Source organism: Miniopterus schreibersii (genome assembly GCF_964146895.1).
Source record: "Miniopterus schreibersii genome assembly, chromosome: 8".
Classification (NCBI taxonomy): domain Eukaryota; kingdom Metazoa; phylum Chordata; class Mammalia; order Chiroptera; family Miniopteridae; genus Miniopterus; species Miniopterus schreibersii.
This window is the reverse complement of record NC_138109.1, coordinates 19,616,614-19,635,135: the sequence shown is the minus strand read 5'-3', so window position 1 is coordinate 19,635,135 and position 18,522 is coordinate 19,616,614. Positions and strand designations below refer to the sequence as shown.

Sequence of the window (18,522 nt, the reverse complement as noted above, 5' to 3'; positions counted from 1 at the left end):
GCTGCCGGTTCCTCACGTGGACAGCGTACACCTACTCAGGCCAGGGAGAACCTGGAAATGGGTGCCCTTTATTAAAGACGTGATTGGCAAAACTGTTTCACAATCACTGTGTAATCAGGTCCTCACTCACAATGACTTGGCGGGGTAGGGGTTGCCATTGTCCCCGTTTCAAAGGGGAGTAAGCTAAGGCCCAGAGAGGCACCTGCCCAAGGCCCCACAACTGGAAGTGGCAGAGCTGGTCTTGAACTTCCGTCTTCCAGTTCCAAAATCAGGCAATATTTTGTTCTATAAAGTAACAGATACACGTGAAGGATAATCGTCCTGCGTGGATGTGCCTGCCAACCGCTTTGACCCCAACTTTCAGCCCTGTGGGCCACCGACCTCTAAAGAAGTAGCAGGAAGGCATGGATTGAATGATCCACTCTGCCACTGGCTGCCAGGGCTGGACCAGGGCAGGACCAGGGCAGGAGGGGAGCAACAAGTATCTTTAGCCTCCAGTTTCCTCCAACGTGAGCTAGACCCTGAGCTGGGCATGTTCACGTCAGCCTTAGGCAGCCCCTCGTGTGATGTCCATTCTCATTCCTCCTCTCTGGCCCCAGGACAACCCTGCCTTGACTTTCTTTCCCAAACCAAACAGGCTGTCTCTCTGGAACCACCGTGGCTTGGTATCATCCTGGCCCCTCGCTGCCCCCCTCCCGCCATGGATGCTGGTCCCGCTTGCTGACTGTCCTGACTACAGTGGGTTCCTCTGGAATTCCAACCATTCTGGCTTTAGGGGAGGGAGTGGGGCAGGGACAGAGGCGGGATTCTGGCACGGTCCGCCCCACATTTACTCTTTCTCTCAGGGACATCCCCTTCTTTGTTTGCTCAGCGGCTGTTTGCTAGCCAAATCTGTTATTTCCACTCAGGCCCCTGTCCTATGTGCTCCACCGCTGGAGTGCCATCATGTTCCATCTCTGACCCTGGCTCCTCCTCTGTCCCTCACTCAGATCTCAGCATCTTCAGACTTCGTGCCCTTGGGACATTTTCCTAGCACCCTCCTTTCATGCATTATCTATACTCAAATGGTCTGTTTTCCTGTCTTCTGTGCCAGGCTGTCCTTCTGGAGGGCAGCCCCCTGTCTCACCATCTCTGTTTCCCAGGACTCAGAACCAGGCCTGGCCCAGTGAACACACAATAATGTTTGCTAAACTGAATCGAAACCCCACTCCCTTCCTCTTCCCGCCTCTTCTTTGGACCTCTATCCTCCCTTCAGTCTGGAAGGACATTCCTTCCCCTCTATGGGGCTTCCCTGCTTTTTTCCAGGGACCCTCAGTCCCCTCTGCTTTTCCCTGAAGCATGGCCCGGGGCCCGAGGCCCCCTGGGGATCCTCAGCCCTGCTGGACCCTGCTTCCCAGCCCAGCCTCCTGCCCAACGTGGTCCTCACCTTTCTCTGTCCTGGGTCCCGCAGCCTCTCTCCCGTCCCTGCGCTGGTCTGTCTGCCTGAGGGCCTCCCAGAGGCAGCTTTTGTTCCTTACTCCCCTGCTGGGTGGGGCTTTCTGAGCCAATGGGCCAAGGAGAGTGAGCGGGTGGGCAGGCTGGCAGGCGGACTTCCCCGGGCACATATTCAGAGCAAACACCTGCGGCTCCTCGCCTGGCCCACGCCTTCTCTCCAGCCTGGCTGGGCATGGCCGGGTCGGGCTACCTGGTCTGGCAGGTATGTGGGTGAGACTGCAGTGAGGGGGGCAGGAGCCTGGTATCCTCATTCCCCAGGCCCATGGCATTGCTCCTGTCCCCTTCCCGTTGCCTTATTGTTTCCTGTCCCTCTGTTCTCAGGCCTCTCTCCTGCCCTTTTCTCTGGAAGCCTGGTTCTGAAGTCCTCAGCAGCTGACATCTGTAGAAAGGGGCAATCTTGACTCAGCATCCCACCTTGGTGGGAACATTTCTGGGGACTAGAGCTTGGGTCACTGGCAAGCTGTGTAGGGCATGGGAGGGGCTGACTGTGGCTCTTCTAGACAAGAGAACCCACTGGTGGAGACAAGGAGAGCAGGGTGGCAGCGTGAAATGCCCCGGCTGTCAGCACTCTGTGGCCAGGCCCACAGGGAAGCTGGAGTGTGATCCAGTGGGGCTGCAGAGGGACCTTGGGGCAGTGAAGGTTAATGTGTAGCCAGGGAGGGGCTCCTCTGCCTCATTTCCCACAAGCATTTATTGAGCACTTCCTAATACCAATGATTAACATTTATGTGGCCTTTTATAGCTGGCTAACCCCATCCACAACCATGAGCTCATCAGGTCCTCTCAACAATCCCACAGGCTCAGAATCATTAACTCATTTTGGAGGGGAGCTGAAGTCACTTCCCTAGAGTCCCAGTGAAACTTGGGCTTGAATGCAAGTGTTCTGACTCAAGTCTACTGCCCAATGCCACTCCTCACATGTTAACATCCATTCTCTTTGCAGACAATCTATAGGCCTAAAATTGCAACTGAGGATAAAGGCATGAGCAGGCAGTGTGACCCCCAGGAGTGCTGGGGACTCTTTCTGGGGGAGAGGATGGCTCCTCACCTGGCTGGACAACCCTCCGCAGGGGCAGGGAGAGTGACCCAGTGACCCTCTCTTTGTGATAAGGGTCATAAAGGCTGAAGGACCAAAGGGTACCTTGAATCAGTGGAGGAGTTGACTTTTATTAAGCCCTGACCGTGGGTCCCACACATGAAAGTTGCTCGCACATCTGTCCTCTAATTAAACTCCTCCTCATAGCAACAGCCCTATATGGTAGGCCTCATCATCTCCATTTTACACAAAGGAAACGGAGGTGCCCAAGGCCACACAGCTGGGGCAGGTGGCAGGAGCTTCCCACCCCTAAGGCTGCACCCGTGACAGATGCGGGGCCCTTCCAGCCAGGCCCGCCACCAGCCCAGCGCAGGCAGCCCCTCACAGGATGGTTTTCTTCACGTGGTCTCGAGGGTGGTCTGGTAAGAGGGGAGGGTGAGTGTCTGGGCCCAGAAATATGAGGTCGCCTGCGAGGAGGTCATCCTGTTTGCGGGAAGAGGCGCTGGCCGCCCTGGCTTTCCTCGCTGCCAGGCACTCGCGGCACCTCTTGCTCACCAGGTAAACCAGCTCCATGAGGTTGAGCAGGATGCAGATGGCAGCCGTGATGACCATGAAGAGAGTGAAGATGCTCTTCTCTGAGGGCTTGGAGATGAAGCAGTCCACTGTGTTGGGACACGGGGCCGCGCGGCACTTGACCACAGGAGGGAGGATGTATTTGGGGTAGAACAGGTGGAACACATAAAGGAAGACAGTGTCTATGCCGGCCTTGAACACCAGGCTGCAGACGTATGTCCACCAGAGCCCACCCCGCTTCTTGCCGGGGTTCAGATAGAGGCGCCCGCCGTCCTCCCCCACCGCCTCTCGGTGCTTCTTCTCCCGCGCCTCCCGGTAGGCCACGTGCATGACCACCAGCAGCGAGGGGCAGGTGACCAGGATGAGCTGCAGGGCCCAGAGGCGCACGTGGGACACGGGGAAGAACTCATCGAAGCAGACGTTGGAGCAGCCCGGCTGGCGGGTGTTGCAGTCGAAATCCTTGTGGTCGTCGCTCCACACTCGCTCGGCCGTCACCAGGTACACCAGCACACGGAAGATGAAGACCAGAGACAGCCAGATGCGCCCGAACGCTGTGGAGTACTTGTTGACCCCGCTTAGGAGCCCCTCGAAGATCCCCCAGTTCATGGTGGACCCAGGCGTCGGCTGCTACTGCAGGGGGGAGATAATAATAATTTCCCACATTTAGAGTAGTCCCTGTGAACACTTTAGAGACACATGTCATCGTATCTAATCCTCACAGCCACAGAGGAGCTAGGTTCTATCATTGAACCCATTTTACAGTTGGAGGAAACTGACGTTTAGAGGGGTTACACAACTATTAGGTGAAGAGCTGGGATTTGAGCATAAGTAGTTAAGTCAGAACCCAACTCTTACTCACAGAGTGGGCGAAGGTGAGTCCAGGGAGCCACTCATTGCTCCCAGGGCCTGCAGCTCTGGCCTTGCAGTCCTGCAGAGTGAAGGTTTAGTAGGTGGGACATTCTGCCTTCTCCCTCTGTCCCAACCCTGGCCCTCCTCCTCAGGGGGCTGAGCCTTGGGAAGACTTCTTTCCTTTCTGCACACTGCTCTCTCGTAGCCCCTCCCAAGGGGAACCTGCTCTTTGCCCTTTACTTGACTTGGAGGATGAGTTTGGAGAGGAGGCTGAAAACTTGTCCCCAAACCCCCACAGGGCCTAACACTCAGTTAAATTATCCAGGCAGTGCACTGCTCAGGTGTAACTCACCTGAAGCAAGGCCAATGGCAATCCAGCTGAAAGATAACATGGGGGCAATGGTTCTCTTTATACAATAAGCTTCCTAGAGTAGCCTGGTAATGCAGTGTTTCCCAACTGGTGTTCCATGGAACCCTGTTCCATTGGCTGGCTATAGGAGTAGTGAGAAAAAAGGAACGTGCATTCAAGAAAGGGAGGCAAACTGGCGGTGTGGCTCAGTGGTTGAGCATCGACCTAGGATCCAGGAGATCGAGGTTGATTCTGGGTCAGGGCACATGCCCAGGTTGCAGGCTCAATCCCGAGCAGGGGGCGTGCAGGAGGCAGCCAATCAGTGACTCATCACTGATGTTTCTATCTCTCTCCCTCTCCCTCTCTCTGAAATCAATAAAGACATATCAAAAAAAAAAAAAAAAAAAAAAAAAAGGAGGCAAACATAGCATTTGCAAAGTTAAATAGGTCCCCTTACTTGGCCATGCTGATGAACTCACGTTGTGAATCTCCGGAGGGGGGCGGAATACATGGTATTGTCCAAACTCTTTTGACCACAGGCTCCATTTTCATCCTGTGGAATAGCCTAGTCAAGACACCATGGGCAATGCTGCTTTTGTTACCTCTGCTGGTGAGTTTGGTGTGCTAAACACACAAGAATCAGGTTTACTTCCATTTAAGGATGTGACTGCTGTTTCCAGTGAGGGGTGCCCACTTTCTCTCTTGGAATTCCTCTGGCTGGTTCTTAGGGGGAGAGACCCATGCACCAATCCCACCCTGCAGGGCCCCCAGAACCTCAGGGAGCTTGTCTGCACAGCCTCTTGCTATGAGGGGTTCCTGATGCCCTTTCGACTGCTGGTCCAGGCTGAAGTTCACCAGGATGTCCTGACCCCCTGCAGGATCTGCAGCAATTGAGCAGGGTAGTGGTAAGAGCCAGTATTTGTTGAGTGTTTACAAAGCGCAGCGCTAGGCACTGTTCTGAGCACTTTGCACGAATCAATACAGCGGCAACTGTAGGAAGGGCCGTGATAATTTTTATTCGCAGTTTACAGATGAGGAAAGTGGAGCACAGAGAGGTTAATTCATTTGCTCACAGTTACACAGCTGGTAAGCAGCAGAACTGAGATTGGAACTCAGGCTGGCTGGCTCCAGAACCCACACTCTGGGGCGGGGCCCTTTTCCTGGAAAGCTGCCTTGGTGTCTGGTCTGTGCCCACTCCCTCCTATACTAAGTAGGTTCTGGTCGAGGGAGGCCAGGGTGTCTCTGCTCCCTACCCTCTCTCTCCACTGTTCTGTCTACACCACCCTTCACTGGTACGTGGGGCTCCCGCTCTGAATCATCAGCTTGTCTTTGCTCAGTCCTGCCTAACGTGGGTGGAACTCCTGGCATCTTCTCAGGAACAACCAGGGAGGCTCCAACCCTTACTCCCCAGGGGCTCTATGCCCAGCCCACCTGGGGTGGGGCAGGGTAGGGCTGTGCAGGCTCAGGCAGAGCTGTTCAGCTTGCCCAGCTCCAGGTTTCCCTGCAGCCCCTCTCCACTCAGTCCCTGGCTCCCACCTCTGCTCAGCTGGGGAGAGTGGGAAAACCCCAGAGCAGAGGAAGGAGGAGCCCTTTATTTCTCTACCATCAGGAACCAGGGTGGTGGACGTGGCCAGGCCACCTCCCTCCACTCTCCACCAGAGAAGTTTCCCTCTGCCAGGCATACCAAGGGACAGAGTACATTTGGCACAGATAACCTTACCTGAGTGGCTACTCCTCAGGGCTCTCCAGGTACTGGCTCCTGACAGCCACCAGTGGACACAGCAGGCAGCTGGAAGTCATGTCAGAACCAGAGAGGGTGCTTGGGGAAGCCTGTTCCTGGGACAGAGCCTGCGAGTGGGCCGCAGCTTGGGTGTGTTGCTGGTTCTAGGAAGAGGAGGAGCTGTGTTTAGCAGGGCCATTGGCTGGGCTCCGCCCTTTCCAGGCTGCCTCTAATGTGTCCAGGATGCTTAGGAGTTCACTCCTCCCAGGGTGCTGAGACCAGAATCCTGGCTTCCTCTCAGGGGAGAACCACAGGTCCACTCTGACCCCCTGCTTGTCCTCCCATCCCTGGCCGTGTGTGGGAGGGACTCAGACATTCCTGAAATTCCCCACTGTTGCTCCTTGGAACTGCTCTCCAGTATCTCTTCTCTCTCTGCTCCTCAGTGGCCTTCCGTTCTCTGGGCTTCAGTTACCTTTGGAAATGTCGTGGCTGACAAATTATGTTTCCAGTCAAAATGCCTTTGCTCCATCAATTGCCCCCACTTGGATGCCCTTTGCTCACCTTTCTCCTTACCTGGCCTGCGCCTGCAAGAAGGCAAAGAGCTGGGTTGTTCTATGCGCAGGGGCCATGCTCTGAGTCTCAGGGCTCAGAACCAACAGGAGGACCACAGGAGGGGGCCAAGCGCTGCAAGGGTGGTGATCCCGGGGAGCGTGCCCATGGCCAGCGGGCGGCAGAGCTGTATCAGGGGTCCTCCTGCACTACCACATGCGTTACCCTGGGGCCCGTGTGGGGCGGTCCCTAATAGCTGCGACCACATGTGTTTTCCTGTACCCTGGGGGACATCACCTCATAGTCATCCTGGTACCGGCTGTAGACATGCACTCGAACTCCCTCCCTCAGCTCCAGCACTGGGGCATCAGCTTGAGAGGCACCAGAGACAATGAGGAGGAACTGAATTGTCCAGCATCAGGGCGAGAGCTGGGGTTGGGGGACAGCTTTCTCCCAGGCAGAAGTCCACTAACCTTTGTTTTAAATTCAAGAATCATCGCTGAGACACTGCTCTGTGCCAGCTGCTGTTTGGTGCTGGGCTATACAGATGAAGAGGGTATCAGGGAGACAGGGCAGGGTCTCCCAGCCTGGGGCAGGCCCAGAGACACATTGATGATGTGAGAAAGGCCTTGAGGGTGAGCTCTGATGGGAAGAAGCTGGACTGCACTAATCCTGCCCGGAGAAGGTGCCTCCTGTTTGATGGGGAAGGCATTTCAGGGAACCCTTAAGGCGGAGAACCCCTGCACCTGGGCCCCACCCCCTGCATCTGGAATCTCATACTGCTGGATCTGAATCTCACCTCTGTCACTTTTAGATATGGGCAATCTCCCTGTTTCTCTGCTGTGCAGTGAGACATGTCGTGCCCTTGAGAGGTGTCCTGAGAAGACACTGAGTGTGATGGATGTTGGCAACCTCGTTGGGCTGGCTGGCGTCCTTATCGCCCCAGCCAACAGAGATCAGTGCACGGTGCCTGGCACAGAGGAAGCCCTTCCGACAACTACCCCTGATGTTTGTAAGCTGCCCCCACACACCTGACACGTGGTGGGAACTCACAGAAAATGACTTTCTCCCCCTTCCCTATTCCTATGCCCTTTCTCTCTGAGATGCAGGGAGGCAGAGAAGAGAGGGGGAGACAGATGTACTCACCAGAGAAAATCTCATGTGGATGGATGTTGTCTTTGGGTTAAAAAGGCAAAACCTGGGCCAGGCAGAGACAGTTGGTGAGGTGGGAAGGGTGGGCAGGGAGCTCCTGGGGAGGGCTTCTTCTCATTAGTGCGTAGACACAGCCTGTTGGCCTAATTAACTCTAAGATGCCCTTTATTAGCAGGTCACACGGGGCTGGAATTCAATGGACAGTGTGTTTAAGAGCCACAAACACTGCAGGTCCACAGCATGCATAACACAGTCCCACACATGGACAGTGTGTTTAAGAGCCACAAACACTGCAGGTCCACAGCATGCATAACACAGTCCCACACATGCACACTCTTACACACAGGCGACACCTACGGGCACGGTATGGCAAACACATGGGGTAGTGCTTTTCTTAAAAAAAAATTATTGATTGAAGTTTTTAGAGAGAGAGGAAGGGAAAGAGAGAGAGAGAAACATCATTTTGTTGATCCACTTATTTATGCATTCATTGGCTGCTTCTTGTATGTCCCCTGATAGGGAATTGAACCCACAACCTTGGAGTATTGGTACAATGCTCTAACCAACTGAGCTACCCCACCAGGGCTAGTGCTTTGTTTTGTTCACTGCTGTACCCCTGGTGCCGAGAATGGTGCCTGGAAGCAAGTTAGGTCTCCGTGTATGTTTGTCGAATGAATGATGTATGAAATGCACATACCCTACAAAGAGAGCCACACACATCTATCCCCCCTCCACATTCTTCCCGAAAAACTATTGCCAAATACAGGAGAGGAGACACACGAATGGGTCAGGCACAGCATTGTGAGAAGTGCTATAGGAGACATATAACAGAGAACAGAGTTTCAAGTTCTGCTAGAGGGAGACCCAGACAAGGTGACATTGAAGCTGGGTTTTTTGTGTTTTTTTGTTTTTTAAATATGTTTTTATTGATTTCAGAGAGAGGAAGGGAGAGGGAGATAGAAATAGAAACATCAATGATGAGAGAGTCATTGATCGGCTGCCTCCTGCACACCCCCTGCCGGGAATCGAGCCCACAACCCGGGCATTTGCCCTGACAGGGAATCGAATCTCGATCTCCTGGATCATAGATTGATGCTCAGCCACTGAGCCACGCTGGCTGGGAGAAACTGGGTCTTGAAGGATGTGTAGGAGATCACCCAGAGGAGCAGAAGAGGAGAGACCTTTGAGGTAAATGGCGCAGTGTGTGCAGAGGACTTCTGTGAAAGACAACCAAAGAGCTTTAAAGTGTGGGCCAGTTGGGGAATGGTGGGGTCACCAAAAGCCAAGGTGCTTGGAAGGTCAGCTGGGACCTTCTCAACCATGAAATACCTGTAACACTATGCTGAGGAGTTTGGGTTTATCTTGTGTGCAGAGGGAGGCCTGAGGGAATGGTCAGATTGATACAGATTTTCATTATTCTTGGTAGTTATGTTGTGTAAAGTCATGACAACACTGAATTAGGAAACACTGAAGCTTTGCCGGTGGGGAAATACAGGGTTAGGTTCGTGTGAGCCTCTGGTTGCAATATTTTCCTCAACTGAACAATACATAACCTTGTTTTATGTGTATTTCTATTTTAAGACACCTTATTTAATATATATTGTTGAATTATTAACCCTGAACTCTTGGCCAACAGCACTCTAACTCGCGCCTGAGCACAGCTCACCTCACATGCGTATCTTCCCCCTGAGGCCCATCAAAACCTTCTTGCACTTATTGCCTCTAGACGTCACTGAGGCACTATGCTTGGGGGCCAGGTCAAACTGCAAAACCACTTTCGAAAAGCACAAAAATGTGAAAAAGTGGCCCAAAATTGACCTCAACTAGAACATTTGTTTACAGTATGAGAGCTGGGACAAGAAGGCAGCATGCCACCTTATTCAACCTTAGCTGGGAACATGCAAGTTGGGCAACTCAAAGTATTCACTGCTCTGTGCATGCCCATGAATGACTGTGGAAGCATCTTGAGTATTGATTTAGGGGTTAAACACATACATTTTAGTGAGTATACAAATTCACAAATAAAGATACTGCAATGATTTAGGCAAGAGATGAGCCAGAGGGGTGGATTTGGGAAAGCGGGTAATTACAACTGGCACTGTTTGAGGTCTGATTGGATACAGGGGCTAGGTAGGAGGAAGACCCAGGATGGTTCCCAGGTTGCTACATTGGTGACAGGTGGTGGGTGCACTGATAAAAGTAAGGAATACAGGAGGAAAAGCAGGTTTTTGAGGGGAGAGGGTAAGGTGACGCATAAGTTCCCCCCAGATGTGTGGGAGTTAGTGAGGTCAGTGTCGCATGTTCTGAGTAGAAGGATGTGGAGGACAGTCATGTGGACTGTCCACAGCCAGCAGTTGGCAGCAATGGCTGGAGTCCTCAGACCCAAGGAGGAGGTAGGAGCCGCTGGAGTGCATGAGGTGACCTTGGGAGAGTGTGATGAATGAGAAGAGAAGAGGGTCCAAGCAGAGGTCTGGGGAGCACTGACATTTTAGGAAGCAGGCAAGAAAGAGTTGCCTGTGGAGGAGAAAGAACAGCCAGGGATAGAGAAACCAGCATGTGCAGGGGAGGGGAGAATGTCATGAAAGAGTCATACAATGGAAGCCCACTTGCAGAGAAGTCAATTGAGGTCCCTGGTGACTTTTGCCAGAGTAATTCAGCAGAGTGATGGGGACAGAAGCTAGGGGGCAGTAGGCGGAGAAAGTGCAGCTTGCACCTTGCCAGGGAGGGAGAAAGGGCAGTGGGCAGAGGAATCAGGGCTGAAGAAGACTTTACTTCTGCTTGTCTAAGCATGCTTAGATGGAAGGGAAGGACCCACTGGACAGCTATTTGTGCTCTCTATGTGCCCCCAATTCTCAGCCCAGGTATTTCGGACTCTCATCATCATCTTCAACATGTTCTGGCTCAGACTGATTCTTCCCTCAGCCCCAACTTCAGGAGAAGGTCCTGGTCTTCTTGCCTCCTGCCTGTTCTCCCTGTTAATGGGTGTGGGAAGTATGGGGGTTGTACTCTCTCTGGAGACCAGCCTTCCCCCCCAGGCTCCCTTCTGAATGCAGCAGGCCAAGGGAAGTGTAAGCGCTGGGACCTGGTACCCCACCAGTTAACCAAGAAAACTTTTGATCCTGGGGAACAAGATAAGTTGGCCTGTAACAGTGAGAATTGTAATGCACCCCACCATTCATTTGACATTGTTTCTGTAAATGCTGACTCTAATATGTAGCTTGTAGATAAACAGCATGTTTGTATAAGAATTCTAGGAACTAACTTCAGAAGATACAGACTCTGACCTTCAGTCATCCCAGTTCTGGGAGATTTGCTGACCTTCAAATGTAGAACCAGGATGACGAAGAATCAGGATGACAAAGACCAAGATGATGCACATCAGAGCATCACTTGACCAGTTTTGAGATCCTTATTGGAACAGACTGTGCTGGTATGCATGTTAAGACCTTATCAACACCCCCCTCCTTGATTTCTTTGTTCTGCTTCACCTCTCGCTCCTTATAAAAACCTCTGCCTGCATTGAGATGTAGAGATGGGCTTTGTGACAAGAGTCCCCCATCTCCTCAGGTTACCGACACTTGAATAAACCACTTTCTTTTTTCACCAGCATCTGTCTCTTGAGTTTGTTTTTTGTGGTGGCAGGCAGCAGAACTTGGGTTTTGGTTACAGGGCCAGGTGGTTTTGATTCACTCTACTCAGGAGAGGTAGAAAAGTGAATTGACACCCCACTGGGAACAGCCCTCCACAAATGACTGATGGAAGTTAGGAGAAAAATCCTCCAGCCTCCTCACCCTTCAGTTGAGCTAACTATAAGGCCCATGTCCTATTCTTTCCAAGACTTACCCAGCAGGATGAAGCTCAGTTGCCTGTGGAGGTGATTTGCTCCATTACACACCTTTTATCAACTTTCTTCTCTTCCCTGCCTCACTTCCCATGCCCATGCTGCCATTTCCTGGGATGACCTTCCAAATAAACAACTTGCATGCAAATCCATGTTTCACGCTTGGCTTTTGTTATTTATTTATTTATTGAATTTATTGGGGTGACATTAGTTAGTAAAATTATATAGGCTTTAGGTATACAATTCTATAATACATTGTCTGTATACTGTATTGTGTGTTCACTACCCCAAGTCTAGTCTCCTTCAATCACCATTTATTCCCCCTTTGCCCTCTTTTACTTCCTCCCACCCTCCTTCACACTTGGCTTTTGGTACAGCCCAAACTGAGACATCTCTTGTTTGAACAGACAGCAATCTCATTTCCTGTGAAATTCTCCCATTCTTACTCTAACCAGCCGCGTCTCACAAAGCTTGCTCTCTTGTTGACAGTTAATTGACCCAGGGTGGGAATGGTCCCAAATAGAGCTAATTAGTTATACTTCCCTCGATCAATTGATTGGCCTGCTGTGACAACGTAACTCATGCTGATCTACTAAGGGTCCTTCACTGGGACTTTTGAACATGGGACAGAGAGTATTTGTCTGATGATAAATACAGTTAGAAGTGAGGCTCTGGGCCTGCTGGTCGCTGCTGTTTGGAAATGCTACTTTGCTGGATGAGACAAATGCTTCTGTGACAGACAGGGAAACATAAACAAGAGAGGAGCAGCTGAATGCTCAGAAGGCATCTGTGTCCCCAGCTCCATTTATCTTTGGAGCCCAGGGACATAGATTTCCTCCCCACATGCAGGTAATTCTCTATATTGTCTCTTTGTCTGAGCCTGTTTAAGGTTTGTCCCTTGCAACCAAGGATACTCTGCGTAACCTTCTAACAGGTTTGCCATTTAACAGAACCTGGTGCACAGTAGGTGTTCATTAAGTATTTTTTGACTGACCTCTGCCTTCTGGACCCCATTTCCCTCCTTTGGGTGTTGGGTCAGTAATAACTACCTTATAGGTTGTTCAAAAGATAAATGTGAAAATGGGAGAGAGAAAGCTTTGTCAATTATGAAGCATCAGACCCAAGCAAAGAGCTTCATTTTGCCCAGTGAGCTGGGAAGGAGAGTGAGGCACCTTGGGTGAGGGGCTCAGAGCTCTGCCTGAGTTTGTGGGTGGACAGGGCCTGATGGCAGGTGTCCAGGGAGGACTGTATCAAGGTGATGGTGATGGGAGTGGAATGGGAGGAATGAGTTGAAGAGAATTTTTTTTCCTTTTGAGAGAATCAATAAGAAGGGCAGAGAAGGGAATTAAAGTTTATTGACTCTGTTATGAGCATGAACTAGTCCAACTCCTTGCATACATCAGAGTACAAACTGGGGACCTGGAGGCAAATGTTTTGTTTGGTCTTCATGATGCTAAAGAAACATTTTAATTAATTGCCAACATGTACAAATCTGGAGATTCCACATGAAAACATGGATGGAGGCTACACTAGAAAAAAATCTAAAGTTCTGGCAGCACAGGATCCATAGTCCCTGTGGCATCAATAGCTGGAGTGATGATCAGCTGCCCCCTTTTGATGGGGCATCCACTCTCCAGTTTGCTAAGACCCCACCAGGCCCCTTCACTCATGTATGTTGCTAGCCTGGCTCTTAATAATTTGAGATTGTAATCCCAGACATTCTTAACCAGCCTTCCCAACAACCTTGTGAGGTGGGTACCCTTAGCCCCATTTTACAGATGATAAAACTGAGGGTGAGAAGTGAAGCCATCTGCTGCAGGTCACACAGGGAATAATGGAGCTGGGTTTGTAACTCAGTTCTTTCTGACCCCAAAGTCCATTCTGTTAGACTGTATGTGGGGTGGTGGTGGTAGGAGAGGTTTTATCAGCAATGGGCAGTGGAGGGTGCCATGGACAGAGGCAGAGAGATTCGAGGGGACGATGATGTAGTCAGACTGTGACATTCCCAGTTTGAAGGGACTATAGGCTGTCCAGGTGAAGGGATCCACTCTGGGTAACTTTTAGGACATGGAAGCTGGGCCTGGTGGGCTGAGGTGAACAGTGAAATGAATGGTTGTGGCTGATTAGCCAAGGGAGAGAGGCAAGAATGCTGCCAGTGTCTTACTGAGAGCCTGGGTGGCAGCTGCTTCAGGAGATCAGGAGTGGGGTAGGGGGAGGAGGAGGTGGGGAGGGATGGGGGAGGCAGGTCTGGTAGAGGGGATCGTGTGTCCAGGTTTGGATGTTCTGGGTTTGAGGGCCTGTGGGATGTACATGGGGAGATATCCCAGGGAGAGTTGGCTGAACAAGGCTGGAGCACAGGCGAGAGCTCCTGGCTGGAGATAATGGTTGAGATGAAGCTGTGATGTCCAGGACAGACAAAAGGACCCAGGCTGGGGGCTCAGGGCCTTAGTATCGGGTGGAGGAAGGAGAGAGGCCTCCCACTCGCTCTCTGACCTTCCGCAAGGTGATGAGAATGCTCACCCCTCCTCACCCAGCAGGCCCCTCCATAATGGGCTTCCCTGGGGATGTTGGAGCGAAATGAATGAGAGCGAGGCGGGCAGGGAAGAAGGGAGGGAGAACTGGTTATCGCTTCCCCTCGGCTCCAAGTGGATAATTACACAGCTCTCTCAGTCCCAGGACTGGGCCGGGCGGCAATCCATAAAGACAGCCTCTCAAAATTAATGGGACTCCAAGGGGTTTGGGATGGGGGAGAGCCACGGATGAGGGAGGCTGAGGCAAGATGAAGTAGACAGAAAGATACTGTGTCTGACAGAAAGAGCCTGAGGTGCAGGGTCTGAAACTGAGATGGGAAGAGATGGAAGGAAAGAGCAAGGAAATGGAAGCTCAGAGAGGTTAAGTCACCTGTTCAAAGTCACACAGCAGTGCAGCTGGCATTTGGCCCCTGTCTGCCTCTGGAGCACATGACCTTAACTCAGTCAGTGGTTGGGCCTTTGTCTTCACTGAGAAGTCAGTGGGAAATGGGTCTGCAGTAAACCCTGGGCTGGTACCTGGGGAAGAGCACTGACTTCCTGGAGGTGGTGAAGGAGGAAGAGGGACCACGCACTCCTGGTCCTTTAAGGCTCAGCTCAGACTGGGACCCCTCCCGCCCTGAAACTAAGGGCTTCCTGCAGGGCCGACCTTCCTCCCTCTTTCTAGGTCTTGAGGGCAGGTAATTGTCTTATTCTCACATCTGTTCTCCCCCTGGCCATGAGGCCTCAAGGGCAGGGCTGGGCCCGCAGCATTCTATTCGAGCAAGGAATGCTCAGTAAATTTAAAAATCGGGTGGAAAAGGGACATGAGTGGAGGTGGAGTCTGAATACACCTGGAGTTTGGTTTACAGTATTGTGCCCATGTTAATTTCTTGGTTTTGCTAAGCGGACCATGGTTATGGAAGATGTTAACCTCAGGGGAAGCGGGGTGAAGGGCATATGGGGGCTCTCTGAACTATATTTGTAATTTTACATTATCCTAAAGTAATTTTATTAAAGGAAAACAACAGAGTAGATTTCAGCTGTTGTTTGAGGGCAGGGAAGGGGGTTGATAAGGGCTGGCCAGAGGTCAGGCCCCCAGAGGGGAGCTGGGGTGCTGAAGGTTGACTCAGGAGCCCAACAGCAATGTTCTCACTCAAATGGGGCACACAAGGTGTGTGTGTGTGTGTATGTGTGTGTACATGTGCATGCGCACGCAAGGCAATTTTTTTTTTAAATCCTCACCAGAGGATATTTTTTCTATTGCTTTTCAGAGAGGGTAGGGGAGAGAGAGGGAGAGAGAGAGAGAGAAGAGGGAGAGAGAAACATCGATATGAGAGAGACACATTGATTGCTTGCCTCCCACATGTACCCTGAACCGGGGCCAGGGATTGAGCCTGCAAATGAGCTACATGCCCTTGACCAGTGCCCTTGATCGGGGGGAGAACAGGTGTGAGAATAAGACAATTGCCCTCCCATTGAACCTGAGACCCTTCAGTCCGCTGGCCGATGCTCTAAGCACTGAGCCACACCGGCCAGGGCATGTGGATATATTTTAAAAGCATCACACCTAGCTTCAGAGAGGCCATCCCTGGCCACCAATTTCTCTCCCCACTGCCATCTTCCCAGTGCTAACACAGTGCATCGCCACCTGAAACTACCTTGTTCATGTGTCCTCTTGTTCGTCTGCCCAACTAGAAGGTCAGCTCCCTGATCACGATTTCGTCTGTCTGCCTGTTCACTGCTATTACCCTGGGGTCTAGCGTAGAGCCAGGCACCTACGAGCCTCTCAGTATGTATCTGGTGAATGAATGAATGAGTGAATGAACAAATGTGGTGGTGGTGGCGGGAGAAGTAGGAACCACTTCAAGTAGGTGGTGGAGGGGGTGTAGGTGGAGAGGCTGGAGCTCTCCTGGAGGTGGTTGTCTTGGGGTGGTTCCCCCAAACCCCAGGGTTTGGGAAGAGGAGGGGAGAGTGGTAAGGAGATGACAGGGCTGCAGAGGCTGTCTGACCAGAGGGCATGGGATGGCTTTGTGGGCAGGAGCCTCAGACTGTAGGATCTAGCAGAGGAGCCAGACATAGCAACAGGTAAGTTACAAAGTATTATGAAAGGTGCATGATAGAAGGGTGTTTAGGGCTCATTAGGCTGGATCCTGACACTGTCACTGCAGGCTGAGGCCCTTGCTTTAAGCCCCACCTTTGCCTGGACCTTGCTCACCACTGATGAGTCCTGAGGAGACGGCTCCATTCCTGGGGTTGCTGCAAAACTAGCTCCCCTGCCTGTGCTGCTCTGCGCGGCCCCTGGGAGGCAGCAGAGGCCCAGGCTTGGCTGTAGCCCCCAGCTCCCGCAGCCTGGCCCGCAGCGCCCAGAAGCATTCTCTGCTGCCAGCTCCAGGTCAGCCGGGCTGGGTGGAGGGGCGCTCAGGCTAAAGGTTTAGGGTGTCTGAGAGTCTTTTTTCTGGAAGATGAGGAGTGTTTTTGAGTGGTGCAGAACTTGTCTGATTTTTGTAAGGGAACTTGGACTTTACCTAAGAGCAATGGAAAGTTTACTAAGTGCTTGAAGCAGGGAAGCAGCGCCTTCAGATTTGTGGTTTTAGGAAGGTCACTCTGGCTACAGGAGGAAGGATGGCAGAAGCTGAAAGTTCAGACTGAAAACCATGGCAATAGTCCAGGCGAGTGAAGCCCAGGGTCTGTGAGGAATCGGCCAGGCCTCTAGGTAGATGGTCGGAGGCCTCTTGGGGAACAGTGTGGTGGGGTGGTGCCGGACCTCAGAATGAGCTCACGGCTGCAACTGCTATGATGGCAGAGGGCCCAGGACACGGAGGGCGGGGGAGAGGGTGGGGTGGGGCGAGGGGCAGCCTCCACCTCACACAGACTGGCCTGCCAGGAAGCGTGTCAGGGCTGCAAATCAGGACCAGGGGCCAGGGACCCACAACTGAAGCCCAGGCGAGGTGTTGACCTTGGCGCCAGGTGGAAACTCTGACCAGCCCTGGCCCAGAAGGGCAGCTGACCGTGTGGCAACTAAGGGCCGTTTCCCCTTCCCTATGTGCCCCAACGGTGGTGTTGCCAGACATCAGGGAAGATGTGGGGATACCCTAGAAGATTCATTCGGGCTTGGTCCTGATCTACAGTTGACCACATTCCTAAGCTTTCCTACCCAGGGCTGAATCCATGGGTCCCACCAGCCCGCACCCCACCTGACCCCAGGTTCTCCTTCAGGGCGGGTGCTGAGCTGGAGGCTGCCTGGATGCCACAGGTGGCTTCGTGCTGGGAGACTGCAGCTGGGCTGGGTCTGGCAGCACCTGGCTGCCTCCCAGGGCTCAGGGAGGGGGCTGCTCCTGCTTCCAGCCGGCGAGCTCCTGCGGTAGAAGATGAAGGGTTCATCCCTGAGCCTCTGGAAAGGTCTGGGGTTTGTCTCCTGTTTCTCTTCACATGGGCTATTGCCTATGTCTGGAACATTCTCCCACTACTCCCTTTTACCTGGCCAACTCCTATTCATCTTTTATGTCTCAGTTTAAATGTCACTTCCTTGGAAACAATTTTAGTTTCCCAATTACTCTTGCTCAGTGCATCCTTTGTTTCTCCCACAGTGCATTTATTACAAGTTATTATACTTTTATTTGTGTGTGTGTGTGTATGCATGTGAAACATCTTAATCCCTTGAGTAGACCAGAAGTTCCCTGGAGGGAGGGAAAATTGTTTTTCACTTATCATTATATCCCCAGACCCTAGCCCCATGCCTGGGACACTGTAGGCACTCCAAAAATATTGTTGAATGAGTGAATGAATGCATTATGGATGCCCCTGGGGACACCCTAGGTGTGTTGAGAATTCATAAAGCCACAGAGTAAACCCAGCATCTCCCTGGGCCATCAGGTTTGCTTGATGGTAAGGAATTAGAAGCCTCATTTACGTATTAATTAAATATTTTACATTACAAAAGTAATACATCTTCCTTGTCAAAATTAAATCAATCGGCATTATTTTTTTTATTGAAACAAACCCTAACATGTTATGGAGTAGAATGCAAAGTTTACCTGGCTTTTAAAGAGAAAACCTGACGCTTCAGGGACATGTCGAGCTTAAGAGGACCCTGTAGTCCAGGCCCCTGCAAGTCTGAGGGTGCTGCTGTGGGTGGGGCCCTGCTGTGGTAGAGTCTGAGAAACTGGTCAGGTGACTGTGCTGCTGTTGGTGCTGTGGCTGCAAAGTACTGAGCGCTGGCTTGTGGTGAGCCTGCATCTGCCTGGACTCCAGAAAGCAAACCCTGGCCTTACATAACTTGGGATCTGCCGGCCAGATTCCAGGCAGGGCCTGGAGAATAGTGTTTACGTGGGGTGGGGATGTAGGGAGGCATCCTGGGGGCTACCAGGAAGGAAAGCTCCCTGGTGGGGAGATAAAAATCTTGCAAGCAGCCCAAGGAAGAGAGTTCACTTACTGGGAGGGGTCCTGTAA

The 18,522-nt window shown here is 52.0% G+C and overlaps 1 protein-coding gene across 3 annotated transcripts; it reads right to left on the bottom strand.

The window, feature by feature from the left end:
• Positions 1–2,640: 2,640 nt before the first annotated feature.
• Positions 2,641–6,160, bottom strand: GJB5 (gap junction protein beta 5). Of its 3 annotated transcripts, none has more exons than XM_081144864.1 (2): positions 6,022–6,160; positions 2,641–3,733 (listed from the first exon to the last, which is right to left on the bottom strand). In XM_081144864.1, the coding sequence occupies exon 2, from the start codon at positions 3,707–3,709 to the stop codon at positions 2,912–2,914; it is 798 nt and encodes a 265-aa protein (XP_081000990.1). In that variant the 5' UTR covers positions 3,710–3,733; positions 6,022–6,160; the 3' UTR covers positions 2,641–2,911. The 3 variants fall into 3 exon arrangements, with proteins under 3 accessions (XP_081000990.1, XP_081000992.1, XP_081000991.1); XM_081144866.1 differs by having other exon boundaries at positions 2,647–3,730; positions 6,022–6,150; XM_081144865.1 differs by lacking the exon at positions 6,022–6,160 and adding an exon at positions 4,759–4,849 and having other exon boundaries at positions 2,647–3,733.
• Between the last annotated feature and the right edge of the window lie 12,362 nt (positions 6,161–18,522).